This window comes from Lithobates pipiens, unplaced genomic scaffold, assembly GCF_037356315.1.
Source record: "Lithobates pipiens isolate NorthernLeopardFrog02 unplaced genomic scaffold, aLitPip1_a1.2 Scaffold_1, whole genome shotgun sequence".
NCBI lineage: Eukaryota > Metazoa > Chordata > Amphibia > Anura > Ranidae > Lithobates > Lithobates pipiens.
Window position 1 is genome coordinate 17,762,426 of NW_027507685.1, and position 14,598 is coordinate 17,777,023.

At 40.6% G+C, this 14,598-nt stretch overlaps 1 protein-coding gene across 4 annotated transcripts in view; it reads left to right on the forward strand.

Annotated features, from left to right (window-relative positions):
* The window catches only part of PAK3 (p21 (RAC1) activated kinase 3), a 310,761-nt gene that overhangs the window by 271,878 nt on the left and 24,285 nt on the right, over window positions 1–14,598 (forward strand). For all 4 annotated transcript variants that reach the window (XM_077480375.1, XM_077480287.1, XM_077480463.1 and 1 more), the window contains 4 exons: window positions 539–713; window positions 2,051–2,114; window positions 7,849–7,897; window positions 14,435–14,547. In XM_077480375.1, coding sequence (XP_077336501.1) covers window positions 539–713; window positions 2,051–2,114; window positions 7,849–7,897; window positions 14,435–14,547 — 401 coding nt within the window. The remainder of the gene's footprint in view (window positions 1–538; window positions 714–2,050; window positions 2,115–7,848; window positions 7,898–14,434; window positions 14,548–14,598) is intronic.

A 14,598-nucleotide genomic window follows, 5' to 3' on the forward strand; every position in this document is an offset into this window, starting at 1 on the left:
AACAGCTTTTTTCTAACCACAGCAGGATGAGCAGGTTAAAATACTTATATTTTTCCTCAATTTCCTGGCAGCCTGTGCACTCTGATGCTCCCAAGATGTGGGTGGGTCCTCATCGTGCATTTTACGCAATTATGTCAGAGAGCTGTGACTGGTCGGGCAGCAAAGAGGAGCAACTTTGCTGGACCAGTGTACAGAGAGTAAGCAAGCAAGAAATAACCTTAATATTTTACATTATTATGCACTAGAGCATTTAACTCTTGTAGTGCAGAGGAGGCCCCACTGTAGGGGTAAAATTTTCTACAGCCCAGCATTGAGCTTTAAAGATTTCAGATAATTTTTGGGGGGCACAACTGAATTACTGCTGGGAAATAATGCGTTTGAATACACTTTTTTGTACATGAGTCTTGGAATGCTTTTTGGGACTGTTTAAAAAAACTTCTTTATTTGTCCTGTTTTTTAAAAAAAATACAGATTTGGGCCTTTTATCTTGAGTAGTTATTTTTCTAAATAATTTCTGTTTATTGTCCTGTTCATCCAGATATATACTCGTTCTGTCATTGAACCTGTGGCTGTTCCTGCTCCAGCCAAAGAGGCCTCCACTTCCCCAGTGACAACTCAGCCAGAAAACTCAAGCACGAGCACTTTGTACAGGAATACTGACCGGCAACGCAAAAAATCAAAGATGACAGATGAAGAAATCCTTGAGAAACTCAGTATGTCTCATGTTCAAAGCAAGAAAATAAGCAATGAAGCCTGCTGTTTTGGCAGATTTAAAGCAGTTTTAAAAGTTGTTGTTTTTTTCTGAAAATAATAAACATGTTGTATTTACCTGCTCTATGCAAAGGTATTGCACAGAGCAGCTCCGAATCTCCTCTTGTCCCCCACCAGCAAGCTTGGCCAATGCACCTTTTGTCTGCCCCCATAGCAAGCGCTTAATATGAGAGCAGATGTACGGCCTTGATCCCGAGTCGGATTGTGTGCATCCATTCACACACACACTTACTGGATTTGACTGATAGCAGCAGGCGCAAATAGCTCCCACTGCTCTCAGCCAAGCTTGTGAGAAAAGGTCGAGAGGAGAAAAGACAGGCAGATGGGCACAAGTCTGGACCAATACAGGACTTGGGCAAGCGTTTGGTGGGGCAGGTGAAGGGCTATAAGTGGCAAAATGTTTTTGTACCTTTTTTAAGTGGTTCTAAAGGCTCAAGGTTTTTTACCTTCATGCATTCTTTTGATATTGGATCCACTGTATGCAGATGACCATCCATGTGAAGGAGACCATACGGCTGTTGTCTTCTAACACCTGACCCTCTGTTTTGCCTTTGTCACCTTTGAGAGAGTTCCCATCACTCTCTGTCCTCAATAGAGATACAGATGCCAGTAAAAAAATGACAGAGCCTTTAACCCTTCCCTACTCTATTCAAAACTATATAAAAGGTATTGCCTGGAGTTGGACTTTACGAATTCCACTAGTAGAAGTATATGTTCACCTAGGTTTTACTTGTACAATAAAGTGCCTGCTCCTCAGCTATCAGTTATAGGTAACAGAGATAGTATTCAACAATCTTAGCTGGAAAATGCTGAGCAGGCTTGAGTAGACTTCTTTGTCTGATTATCTTTATTTGGCATAAGGGTGGAATAAATGGGGTGTCTCCACTCAAAACTTATACAAGCTTCTTTATGTTTAAGACAGTTGTAGGTGACCCTGATACTCTGTTGTTATTCTGTAGGTATATGTAGGCTTATAGCAAAACTTTTGGTAAACGTTATATTGAATAGATAGGCAACTGGTGCATACAATTACATTTTTGTATGCTTAACATGTAATTGAGGAGTCAGTGGGTACCGTATTGTAAATGACATTTAAAAACATGATACAAGTGAAGTAAATTACATTTGAATAATATAAACTGTTTGCCAAAGGGTCATATGTGAAATTAAGATCTTCCACAGGGCTTTACAAAAAAAAATCTAAATGTATGTCCCCAAGCCTTTAAGTCTTTTAGAAATTTCTGATCTTTCATCTTTATAAATACTCTTTACCCCGCAGGAAGCATTGTAAGCGTAGGTGATCCTAAAAAGAAATACACGCGATTTGAAAAGATCGGCCAAGGGTGAGTATGCCAGAACTTCTGAAAATGTTTGTTTTATTTATTTATTAACTCGTTTCCATCCATTTGTGGCCTGGGTGAAGAAAAGTGGATGTCCACAATGTAAAAATGTTACTGAAATTTGTATTGTGCCTTATATTTTGCCTTCAGATTTTTCTACTGTTGATTGGTAGTTTATATTTTTTTTTATTTACAATAGTGGGGTCATAGATTGACAAATGTTCAGCTCCGAAAGAACAATGTTGTGGACTCTTACAATGGCTTGTCTTCCTGATGATTTCACCAAATAGCTGTAATGCCGTGTACACACAATTGGACTTTTCAACGGACTTCTGTCAAATCGGACTTGTCTACACACAATCACACCAAAGTCCAACGGATTGTCCGTGATGACGTACGACCAGACTAGAATAAGGAAGTTCATAGCCAGTAGCCAATAGCTGCCCTAGCAAGAGTTTTCGTCTGTCGGACTAGCATACAGACAAACTGATTTTTCGACCGGACTCGAGTCCTTCGGAAAGATTTGAAACATGTTCTAAACCTAAAGTCCATCCAATTTTTCGACAGCAAGGGTCCGATGAAGTCCACACATGGTCAAATGTGTCGGACCTTTGCTGTCAAAGTCCGGCCGTGTGTACACTGCATTAGAGCAGAGTGAGATGAGTATGGCTTGCCTGTGTGATGCTAATCCTCCAGAATATTCTACCAATCCAATGCAAAGAGTATTGCTGATGTGCAGCTGTCTCTGCCCATGTGTTTCTTATAGGATTATGGGTTTAATTCTGTAAGTTCCGAAATAATAACAACTGCTTGGTTCAGAACTTGTGCTGCTTCATCTGACAGTGAACACTCTCTTTATCATATCTCTCCTTGTGAAGTGTTTCTTGACAGGGTAGAACAGGTAATATTTTGTGAGACAGCCAAGGCATACATTTAGTATTGATTTAGAAACATGAGATCCAAACTTATGGTGATGCAAGACTCCTATTTCAATAATAAAAAAATAAAAAAAAACTATATCTGTGTTTGTGTGCGTATGTATGTGTGTATATATATATATATATATATGTGTGTGTGTGTGTGTGTGTGTGTGTGTGTGTGTGTGTGTGTGTGTGTGTGTGTGTGTGTGTGTGTGTGTGTGTGCTTATACGTTTACATACACTGGCAGAAGTTATGCTTTCTTGGCCATTTTTCGGAGAATATGAATGACAACACAAAAACATTTCTTTTACTCATAGTTAGTGTTTTGGTGAAGCCATTTATTATCAAATCAACTGTGTTTACTCTTTTTAAATCATAATCATAACAGACACTACCCAAATGACAATAAATGTACATACCCTGGTGATTTTGGCCTGATAACATGCACACAAGTTGACACAAAGGGGTTTGAATGGCTATTAAAGCTAAGCATCCTCACCTGTAGTCTGTTTGCTTTTAATTAGTGTGTGTATAAAAAAGGTCAGCAAATTTCTGGACTCCTGACAGACCCTTACATCTTTCATCCAGTCCTGCACTGAAGTTTCTGGATTTTGAATCATAGGGAAAGCAAAATAATTATTAAAGGATCTGCAGGAAACTGTAGTTGAACTGTATAAAACAGTAAAGGGAAATAAAGATATCCAAGGAATTGAGAATGCCAGTCAGCAGTGTTCAAACAATCAAGTGAGGGGTTCTGTTGAAACCAAACCACGGTCAGGTAGCCAAACTAAAATTTCAGCCACAATTCCCAGGAAAATTGTTTGGGATGATAAGAAAAACCCACAAATATCTTCAGGTTAAATACAGGACTCTCTGAAAACGTGGTGTGGCTGTTTCAAGATGCACAATAGGAGGCAGTTGAAGAAAGATTGAGCTTTTTGGCCACAACCATAAACACTACATTTGGAGAGAGGACTACAAGGCCTATGATGAAAGGTATACAATTCCTACTGTGAAACATGGAGGTGGATCGCTGATGTTTTGGGGATGCGTGAGCTACAAAGGCACAGGAAATTTGGTCAAAACTGATGCCAAGGTGAATGCAGTATGTTATCAAAAATTACTGGAGGAACATTTGCATTCATCAACCAGGAATCTGCGCATGGGACGTACTTGGACATTCCAACATGACAATGATCCATAACACAAGACCAAGTCGACCTGTCATTGGCAACAGCAGAATAAAGTGAAGGTTCTGGAGTGGCCATCTCATTCTCCTGACCTCCATATCATTGAGCCATTATGGGCAGAACTCAAACGTGCAGTTCATGCAAGACAGCCCAAGAATTTACAGGAACTCAAGGCTTTTTGCCAAGAGGAATGGGCTGCATTACCATCTGAGACGATGAAGAGCCTCATCCACAAATATCACAAAAGACGTCAAGCTGTCATTGATGTTAAAGGTCTCAAGAAATTAGATAGGCCTCAGGTGTGATACATTTTCAGAGATTGGCACCATAGCTTGTGGACTCTATAACTTTCACAAAGACCAAATAATATCCACCAATTTGGGTTATTTTTTTCCAAAGATATGTAGCAGTATAAATTTTGGCCAAAAGATATGACAAACTACTAATTTGCAAAATGTTAAAACAGAAACTAATAAAAATTCAATTTTTTACAGAATGTTCGGTCTTTTTTCTTTTATAGCGCAAAAAAAAAAAAAAAAACAGCAGTGATTAAATACCACCAAAAGAAAGCTCTATTTGCGTGAAAAAAAGTACAAAAATTTCATATGGGTACAGTGTTGCATGACTGAGTAATTGTCATTCAAATTGTGAGAGCACCGAAAGCTGAAAATTGGTCTGGTTAGGAAGGGGGTTTAAGTGCCCAGTGGTCAAGTGGTTAAGAACTGGGGTATTGTAAACATTTGATCAGGGTCATTTGGGTAGTTTCTGTTGTGATTATGATTTAAAAATAGTAAACACCGTTGATTGATAATGGCTTCAGCCAAACACTAACCATGAGTGAAAAAAATTTGTGTTATTCATATTCTCTGAAAAATGGCCAAGAAATCATAAATTCTGCAGGGTATGTAAACTTATCAGCACAACTGTGTATAATATACACACACATCGATCAGCAATAACAAGTAAACATGGTGTCCATAAGGTTGATATGTTGAAAGTAGAAAAATATGCATCACAGTTTGTATGGAGCTGTGTAGCTGCAGATCACTTGGGGTGCCTATGCTAACCCACAGCCCAAAGCTCCAACAATGGGCATGTGAGCATATAAAAGAAGGCGGCCTGGTTTAATTTGTCAAATTTTTTTACAAGCTGGTCCTGACAGTGTTTTGGGCTAAGTTATGCTCGGAAACCCTGGGCCCTGCCATCTGGATGTTACCTGATACGTACCACCTACCCAAACATCGTTACTAACCAAGTACACCTCTTCATAGAAGTTGCCTCTTTCAATAAGATAAAGCCCCATGCTACAATTCAGCAATGGTTCAAGAATGGTTTGAGGAACACGAGTTTGAGGTGTTGGCTTGTCCTTCAAATTCTCCAGATCTCAATCCATCGAGCATCTGTGTAAAGTTCTGGAAAAACAAGTCGGATCCATTGAGGCACCATCTTATATGACTTAAAGTGTAAGTTCACCTTTACAGAAAATCTGTAAGATAAACTTACACTGGATCCTCTTCCCATTGCACCCGGTCCCGCTAACCTGGTATCCGGCGATACTCCGCACTGACAGATCTTATCACCACTGTACCTGTCTGGAAATTTGAAATCCCCTCGGCTTTTTATCCTCTTTGCCTGCGGTGACCAAATGGGCTACATGGGTTCTGATTGGTCGGTACCGCCCAATTAGAATGCTCCTAAATGTACCTTCTTATGATGTACATTATGGAGATTAAGCTGCACAGGATTTCTAAGCCGCAGACCGGTGAGGCGGCGACCCGATGTCTCCTAGCGGGTGATCGCCGCGTTCCAGGTCAGCAGGACTGGGTGGGGTGAGGATGGGCTCCTGTGTAAGTTCACCTTACAGCTTTTACTTACTGTAAAGGTGAACTTACCCTTTAAGGAACTGTTACTGGTGACTTGTTGCCAGATACCACAACCTACCTTCAGAGGTCCAGTGGCATCCATGCCTTGATGGGTTAGGGCTGTCTTGGTAGCATAAAGGAGACATACTTAAAATTTGATGGTAGTAATAACCTTGTGACTGATCTGTGTGTGTGTGTATATAGTTATATGGAGAGAAACCTCAAACCCCTTTCCCTGACAGATAAACCCATAGGGACAATGTTAGAGAACATGTTATTATGAAAGTACCTATTGTCTACAAAAAGTATTTAAAATCTTTTTCGATGCACATTCAGCTCAGGTATTACCGAATGTTACTAGAAGGTGTTTTCCATCTTTGTCATTTTAAGATTGATGACCTCTTTAGTGCCAACAAAGGAATTATAGTTATCTTGTGGCTTCTGAACTGTATTCATACATGAGTTTTAACATTCAGTTTATTGTACAAACACATTACTGATGGTTACACACTGCCTCCTAGTGGAGATGTGGTGTGTAATTTTATAGAGCTACATGGAATAATCTGTACTTGCTTGTACTACATGCCTAGTCTGTTCATTTTGCCTGTGTTGTCAGGGATAATTTAATTCATAAAAGAACAATAAATAAATTATGGGTTGTTATTATGCTTTGCAGAACAGAAAAGGGATAACCATATGACTGAGATTAAAAACAAACAACTTGTCTTTTGGATTTAGTTCATCATGGCTTTTGGTTTCTCTCTACAAAGGCATCACCTGACCACCATGTTGATTCTGATCACCTGCAGTAACTGACCCGTCAAATATATCACTCATGATAGTTTCACAGACTCTATATAGATCTGTGTAGAAGTTTTTACATATCGGAATCCCTGAAAGCTTGAGTGGGCAGCTCATTAATGTCAATAGAAATGGAAGATTTCGTTTTCCCTCAGTCATCTCAATGTGCATATTTAGTTACTTCAAAAGAATTAAACTTTTTGCTCATGTAGACCTGAAACTGCAGTTTTGCATCTTCAGCTGCTACAGAGATATGACAGTGATGGACATGGACAGGTTTGGCTGCATACACAAACGAGGTGTAATACAGTGATGTTGAGTGTGCCTGGTGGGCCTATCTTTGTGTAGGAAAGGCTTGGGTCCTTGTACCTTTTCTGATGCTAACAGTGCTGTGAATGTCACCAACAATGTGCAAGCAGTGATAAACTTATTTTGTCAAGGAGTTGAATCAATTACAACGCAAAACATGCATGCACACAGACGCACACACAAGTTGATAAAAAAAAATTACTAACATTAGTAAAATTGAAAGAAAACGAACAGAAGAGAAATCCAAATCAAGTAAATATTTGTTGTGACCGCCCTTTACCTTCAAAACAACATAAATTCTACTAGGTATACCTGCATACAGTTTTTGAAAGAATTTGGCAAGTAGATTTTTCCAAACACCCTGACCTTTAAAAGTGCCCAGGTCATAATTATGTACCAAGTACAACCAAATCATTAATGGAATAATGTCGGAGCACAACACAATAATTTCTATACTTTGTATGGGATCAAGTGCTGAATCAATAATGTCTTCAGATTACAAGTATGTATTTATTTTTTGTTCCAAAGATGCCATAAATTTTAGTGACTTTATTTTTTAAATACTGCATAGGTTTTTTTTGTTTTTATTTCACATTCATTGTAACAGATCTAATAAACTTGCTAATCATCTGTTATGATCTTTGTGTTTTACAGAGCATCTGGTACAGTGTACACAGCTATAGACATTGCTACAGGCCAAGAGGTAGGCTGCATGTAAATCTTGCTAGAATTATAGACTTCTCAAACATCTTATTTAATTCACATATGCTGTGCATTGTTGTGCTTTCTACAGGTTTTGTGTTTTTTATATTGATCATATGATCCTTCAGTCTTTTAGTACATTCCTTCAGTAATGTAATGTTTTAAAGGTAAAGTCCAGCCAAACATGAAGATTTTACATTTAATCTCAATAGGAAACACAGGTTACCCAATGTATGGCTTTTATTTTTATACTGGTTTTGGACAGGTAAAGCTGGCTGCCCTGTTTGGTATACATTTGTTCTGAATTGCCCTGAATTTGAGCCTGCAAATACAGACTGTTCCTTAGTTACAGCACAGACCTATGCAATTTCCAGTGGGGTTGCTTGTACAAAATCATTTGACAAAATGTGTATGATAAATGTTCTTGTAATAGTTTATATAAAACCCAGGTTAAGATGCATTGACCCCGATTCGCCATGCTACAGTAGCAATTATGGTACACCTAATTTAGAGCCAAAGGCATTCTAAAACAATATATGATTGAGCAGCCACTCTTACATGTCTTGCATGCATTGTTGAGTGCGCCTTTGTATTCTCCAAGCATATCTGCATAGTGTTTTTTTTTTCCATTTTCTGTTCCATAAGCTGTTTTAGATACACTGCTCCTTTCTGCTAAGCATACATTCTAAGCTAAAGGCTTGTTAGCATGTGCCGATTATGAAAAATAAAGCTCAGGCTTTCTCGTGGTAAGCAGCTCCTTGTGCGATACTTGGATATAGAATTGCCACTGACTGTATGTTATGGCCCCCTTCCTTATGTTGTGGGGATGTTGATATTGTGGCTGTATGGGATTGACACTCTTGGAGCAGTGCTAACTCTTTCAATATATGGTGATTCCTCCCAGCAATTGGTGGCTGTAATCGCATTAGTATCACTATTGATGGATTGGCTAAGTGGTGTACTGTTATAGAATGTGGGAAGTTGTATACCCTATGTTTCTGTCTCCTTACCTTATACTATTTACCTAAGCTCCTGAGGAAGCCAAATATCTCAAAACATGTTGAGCCAACGTTACAGCAGGTTACTTTGACCTAGGCCTAATGTTTCTGGATTCTACCAGCCTTCAAGCAATCAAGTGCCTTTATTTTAATGGACTATGGGACTGGTCTACTACACACACACACTAGTTGCTTGTCCTGAGTATATACAATTTTATTATGGATTTTATGAATTTGCCTCTATCAGTTTGTACTAATAAAAATGTGTATGTTTTTAACTGGCGCCTATAAAGTCCATGTTTATACCAAATAGGACGTGACACTCTATACTCACTCCTACACCCACGGTACCACCCCATGATGGTGTACCCCCTAAGAATCGTCTAATGTATGTATTGTTTCGGGAAGTGGTAATGATGGAACTATTGTGAGCAAACTTTGCCCAAGGTAAGAGGTCTGACCAGTTGTTATGGTGGTCAGAAATATATCAATGTAGAAACTGCTCTAAGGCTTGGTTGGCTCGTTCGGCTTCCCCATTGGACTGTGGGTGATATGCAGAGGAGAAGGAAAGCTGAATTCCCAAATGTGCACAAAAGGCTTTCAAAATCCTGGAGACATACTGGCTACCCCTGTCCGAGATGATAACCTTGGGTAGTCCATGTAACCGAAAGATCATTCTCAAAAATGGATGCCAGTTCTTTGGATGTGGGCAATTTCTTTTGTGGCATACAATGTGACATTTTCGAGAACCAGGCAACCACCATAAGAATAACTGTGTTGCCCTGGGAGATGGGTAACTCCACAATAAAATCCATAGATCAGTGGGTCCAAGGTATCTCTCCACTGGGTATGGGTTGTAGGAGGCCCACTGGAAGATATCATGGTGTCTTACTCTGAGCACACACACACACACAGAACAAGCTCTATGAAGGCAGTTATATCAGCGTAGAGACTAGGCCACCAGAATTGTTGAGAAATGGCCCAAATGAGTTGATTCTTCCTTGGGTGGCCAGCTGCCTTAGGAAAATGGTAAGTCTGGAGCAAAGCAGTGCAGAGATTGGATCTGAGCGGCAAGAATTTTCTCACCCACCAGTGAAGTGAGACTAGTACAAACAGTGGCCAGAATATGATTGGGAGGTATCATAGGAGCATAAACCAACTACATCTTGGAAGCAGAGAGACAAGAATGTGAGATTCTTATGGTCTGTCAAAATGAGGACTGGCACAGTGGTACCTTCGTGGAGAGGCCTCCATTCTTTAAAAGCTAAAATGATAGCTAACAATTATTCTCATAATTGCCTTCTGCAAGGAGACCATTTCTTAGAAAAGTAGCCACAAGGATGCATAGCGCTCTCAGAGTTAGGACATGGAGTGCCTACTCCAGTCTCGGAGGCATCGACCTCAAGAATGAAGGCTAACGTAGGATCAGGATATGCCAGCACAGTTGCTGAAACAAAGGCAGCCTTGAGAGACTCAAAGACTTTAATGGAATTGGTAGACCAGTTCTGTGGGTTACTGTTCTTTCTGGTCATATCAGGGGTTTGACCAAAGAAGAGAAGTTACGGATACATTTACAATAATTGGCAAAGCCAAGAAAACATTGTAGTGGACGTAGACCTATGGGTCTAAGCCACTGTACAACTGCAGATAGTTTCTCTGGGTCCATCAAAAAAACGTCCGTAGAAATGGCAACTCAGAAATGTAACCTGTTTGTGATGGAACGCGCACTTTTCCAACTCGGTACAGGTTATTGTCTCTCAGCCTCTGTAGCACACGGGAGACATCTGTGTGGTGGCTCTCTAGGAATTTGGAATATATGAGAATATTGTCGAGATAAGCCACCACACATTGCTGCAGCCTGTCTCGGAAAAGACGTTGATGAATTCCTGAAAAACTGCAGGAGCATTGCAAAGACCAAACGACATTACAAAGTATTTTTAATGTCCTGTCGGGGTATTAAATGCAGTTTTCTATTCGTCGCCCTCGTGGATCCTCACAAGATTGTATGCCCCTCTCAGATTGAGCTTTGTAGAAAACCATTGCTCCTTTGAGGTGGTCAGATAACTCCATAATTAATGTATAGGATAGGCGTCCTTAATCATGATGTGATTGAGACCCCTATTAGAGCTGCACGATTCTGGCCAAAATGAGAAACACAATTTGTTTGGTTAAAATAAAAAGATCATGATTCTCGAGATGTAAAATCTTTCACATTATACAAAAAAATAAGGGCTAACGACTGTTCTTTAATGAATAAAAAAAAAACGGTAGTTAGCCCCCCCCTTTTTTTATTTTTTCTAAAGAAATTGCGTTTGAAAGACCACCGTGCAAATACAGTGTGACATAAATATTGCAACAACCACCATTTTGGCTTGGAGCCAAACATACAGGCTTCTACAAGAGCTCCTTAAAGGAAAGTCTCTCTCGGATTCTGGATTAGGTGAGAATGACAAACGTGATCAAATTCTCCAGATCTGTAGGTATGTCTTGGGCTGCTATCACATCTGAGAGACCATGAGAAAAAGCAGCACAAGGGCCTCATTGTTCCAAGTGACCTTTTGCTTCCAGAGTACAGAATTCAATGGTGTAATCAGCAACAGTTCTTGTGCTCTGTTTAATGGTCATGAGGCTATTGGCAGCAGAAGTGGAGCATGCGGGAACATAAAATACAGTTTTAAAGGAAGCCACAAACTCAAGGTAATTCAGGACAATGGGTTTTTGCATCTCCCATAGGAGGTTTGCCAAGGCTCTATCAGTAAGTAAAGAAATAATGAAGCCTACTTTGCTTCTGTCCATGGGGAATGACTGGGGTAGCATCTCAAAGTACATCCCAGCCTGGTTGAGAAACCCTCTGCATTGAACTGGATCACCCCCAAATCGCTAGGGAAGTGGATCGGAACCAAACATGCCTCTTACAGAGGTAATATTCAAAGCGGATGCCTGCACAAAGACTGGACAGGGAAGGCCTACGACACAGGTTACACCGGAACAGCCACAGTGGGAGGATCCAGGAGAGCAGTGCGAATAAGGTGCATCTGTAACACTATGGCAAACTGATCCATGCGGTGATCTTGCTCCTTCAATCTGGAAAAAATATTCCCACTAGGTGGATTGCTTGCATCTTCTGAATTCATGGCTTTTGCCTGTCAGGAACCATGAATCAGACGGAGACAGAAAATGCAGTAAACATCACATCTTTAAAAAAAAAATGGTACAAATCGTAAACCTAGTCAAAACATAGCCAGGGTTCAGTAGCCAAAGCGAGTAGCCAGAACAAGCCAGTAAATCGGGAAGCCAGAGATCAGCGTGGTCGGAGGCAGCAGACAGGATCAGGAACCAGAAGTGACATCAGACAGGCAAGTCTTCAACAGGAACACAGCAGGGAGTCTGTTTTTGACCAAGGCGAAGGCACAGAAGGAACGAAACCAGGCAGTTTAAATAGCCAGAAGGGGCTGGCTGTAGGCTGGACCGACAAGCAGGAAATGATCACCAGATGAGCCACTGTAGAATGAGGAGTGCTGGCAATTAACCAACAGCTGAGCAACCTGAGTACTGAGAGGGGAGAGCTGGGAGCCCTGACATTTTCATAGCGCAGAAGGGGTTATTAATATAGCATGTATGATGTGTTTACTTTGTGCTTATGAAGCATTTAAAAAGCTTTAAGAATGCTTGATAAATGTCCATGAAAGTGTTGCTTTTCTAATGGGAAGTGATGTAGAGGAAATTATCTACTTTAAGGTGTGGTTAAGTTGTGGTGTGATAGCAGACATTTTTTTTGAGTTCTCAAGATGGATGTGTATACTTGATCTCTTTGACATTTTGGTTTGGTCTAGCTCAGCTTTGTGACTGATATTAATGCTCAGTGCCTTTGATGATTTTGCCCGCACACAGAAGCAAATTGTGTTGCCACACAACTGCTCTGTACAAACAGGAAGAGACTGGAGCTGCTCTGTTCTAGTTCTTCATTTCCCAGTGCATTCTGGGGTACAGGAACCTCCAAGGACTCTCTCTGTGTCCCAGCTAACTACTTTATAAATGCTTCAATAACACACCATACATGCGCTAGGATATTTTAGGTGTGGTTACAGAGCATTACCATTGACCCACATATGAATGATTTTTAACTACCTCCTGGCCTCCTGGTTCTCTTGTTCTGGGATGACATCCTATGATTCATCTCCATTCACTTAATCTGGCCACTGATAAATGCAGAGAGCAGTCAAAGAAAGAGCAGAGTTGTCTTTGAAGTTTTGGCTGTGAGGCTGGGTTCACACTGCTGCGATGCGGGAATGCTGCGAATCCACTGCGGGTCCTCGCATCGCATGCCTCCTGGTGGCAGTTCACACTGCCCTATGCGAACTGCTGGGAGTGTCAGGGAAAAGTTAATGACGCCTCCAAATCAGTTTGCATATCGCAGTGCGATCTGCAAACTCGGACAGGAATCGGATCGCATGGTTTGAACACCCATGTGATCCGATTCTGCTGCGGACCAAAAAAAAGGGTCCTGTACGAATTTGGGCCGGATGCGATGCGAATTCAGCCATACTATCTGTATGGCTGAAATCGCATCGCACAGAGATCGCATGTGATTTGCACTGCAGTGCGGTGCGAATCACATCCGATCATGGACATCGCAGCAGTGTGAACCCCAGCCTAAGCGATAAACTGGCTTCACACCCTCTGCAATATGTTTGCGCCTAGCAAGGAAATATGTTGGTCCTGGGACATATGTGAGTAGAATTTATGTTCACTAATCGTGCACTGTTGAGTTGCTTATAAACTAAATTTACATTTGGCATTGATTTGTGTAAATACTATAAAATAAAGGGTTGCTTTTTTTTAATTTGGATAGCGTAAGGAAGGGTTATAACCCTTTTTTTTTTTTTTTTTTTTTTACTGCCATCTGCGTCCCATTGGGTAGATTTCCCTTCACTTTCTGTCTCATAGCTACAACAGAGGACAACCCAAAACTTACATGACAAAATAGAGATTGTGCATCTCCCAGGCATTCTATGCCTTCTTCAAAACTAAAAAAATATACTTTAAGGACCTTAAAGCAGAACGTCACCCAAAAGAGGAAGTTCCGCTTGCTTGCATCCTCATGCCCCCCCCCCACTTCCGCCACTGCCACGTTTTGACACTTTTTGTGGGGGGGGGGGAGCAGGTACCTGGTGCTGACAGGTATCCACTCCCACTTCTGATTAGATCGCTTCCCGTTTCCCTTACCAGAGATCCTGGCACCTGCACCCAAAGCCGCTTGAAGAATCGGCTCAGGTGAGGACTTCGCTGGATCCCTGGACAAGTACATTTTTCCCTACATTTAAAGTCAGCAGCTACAGTATTTGTAGCTGCTGACTCTTAATTTTTTTTTTTTTTTTTTGGGGGGGGGGGGGGGGGGTGGAGCCTGGAGCTTCTCTTTAAATACTTATGCCCATTTTACAATTGTAGCAGTGTTTCTTGGGTACCATTTAAGTATTCACTGATTTATTTTACTTCTTATATGGAATTCCTCTATTTTGGATCATCCTCTTCTTTTTCAGGTAGCAATAAAGCAAATGAACCTGCAGCAGCAACCCAAAAAAGAATTAATTATTAATGAGATCCTGGTCATGAGGGAAAATAAAAATCCTAACATTGTGAATTATTTAGACAGGTGAGTGGCATTTTTCCATCATTTGCATATACTTTGTGGTTGATTGTGGAT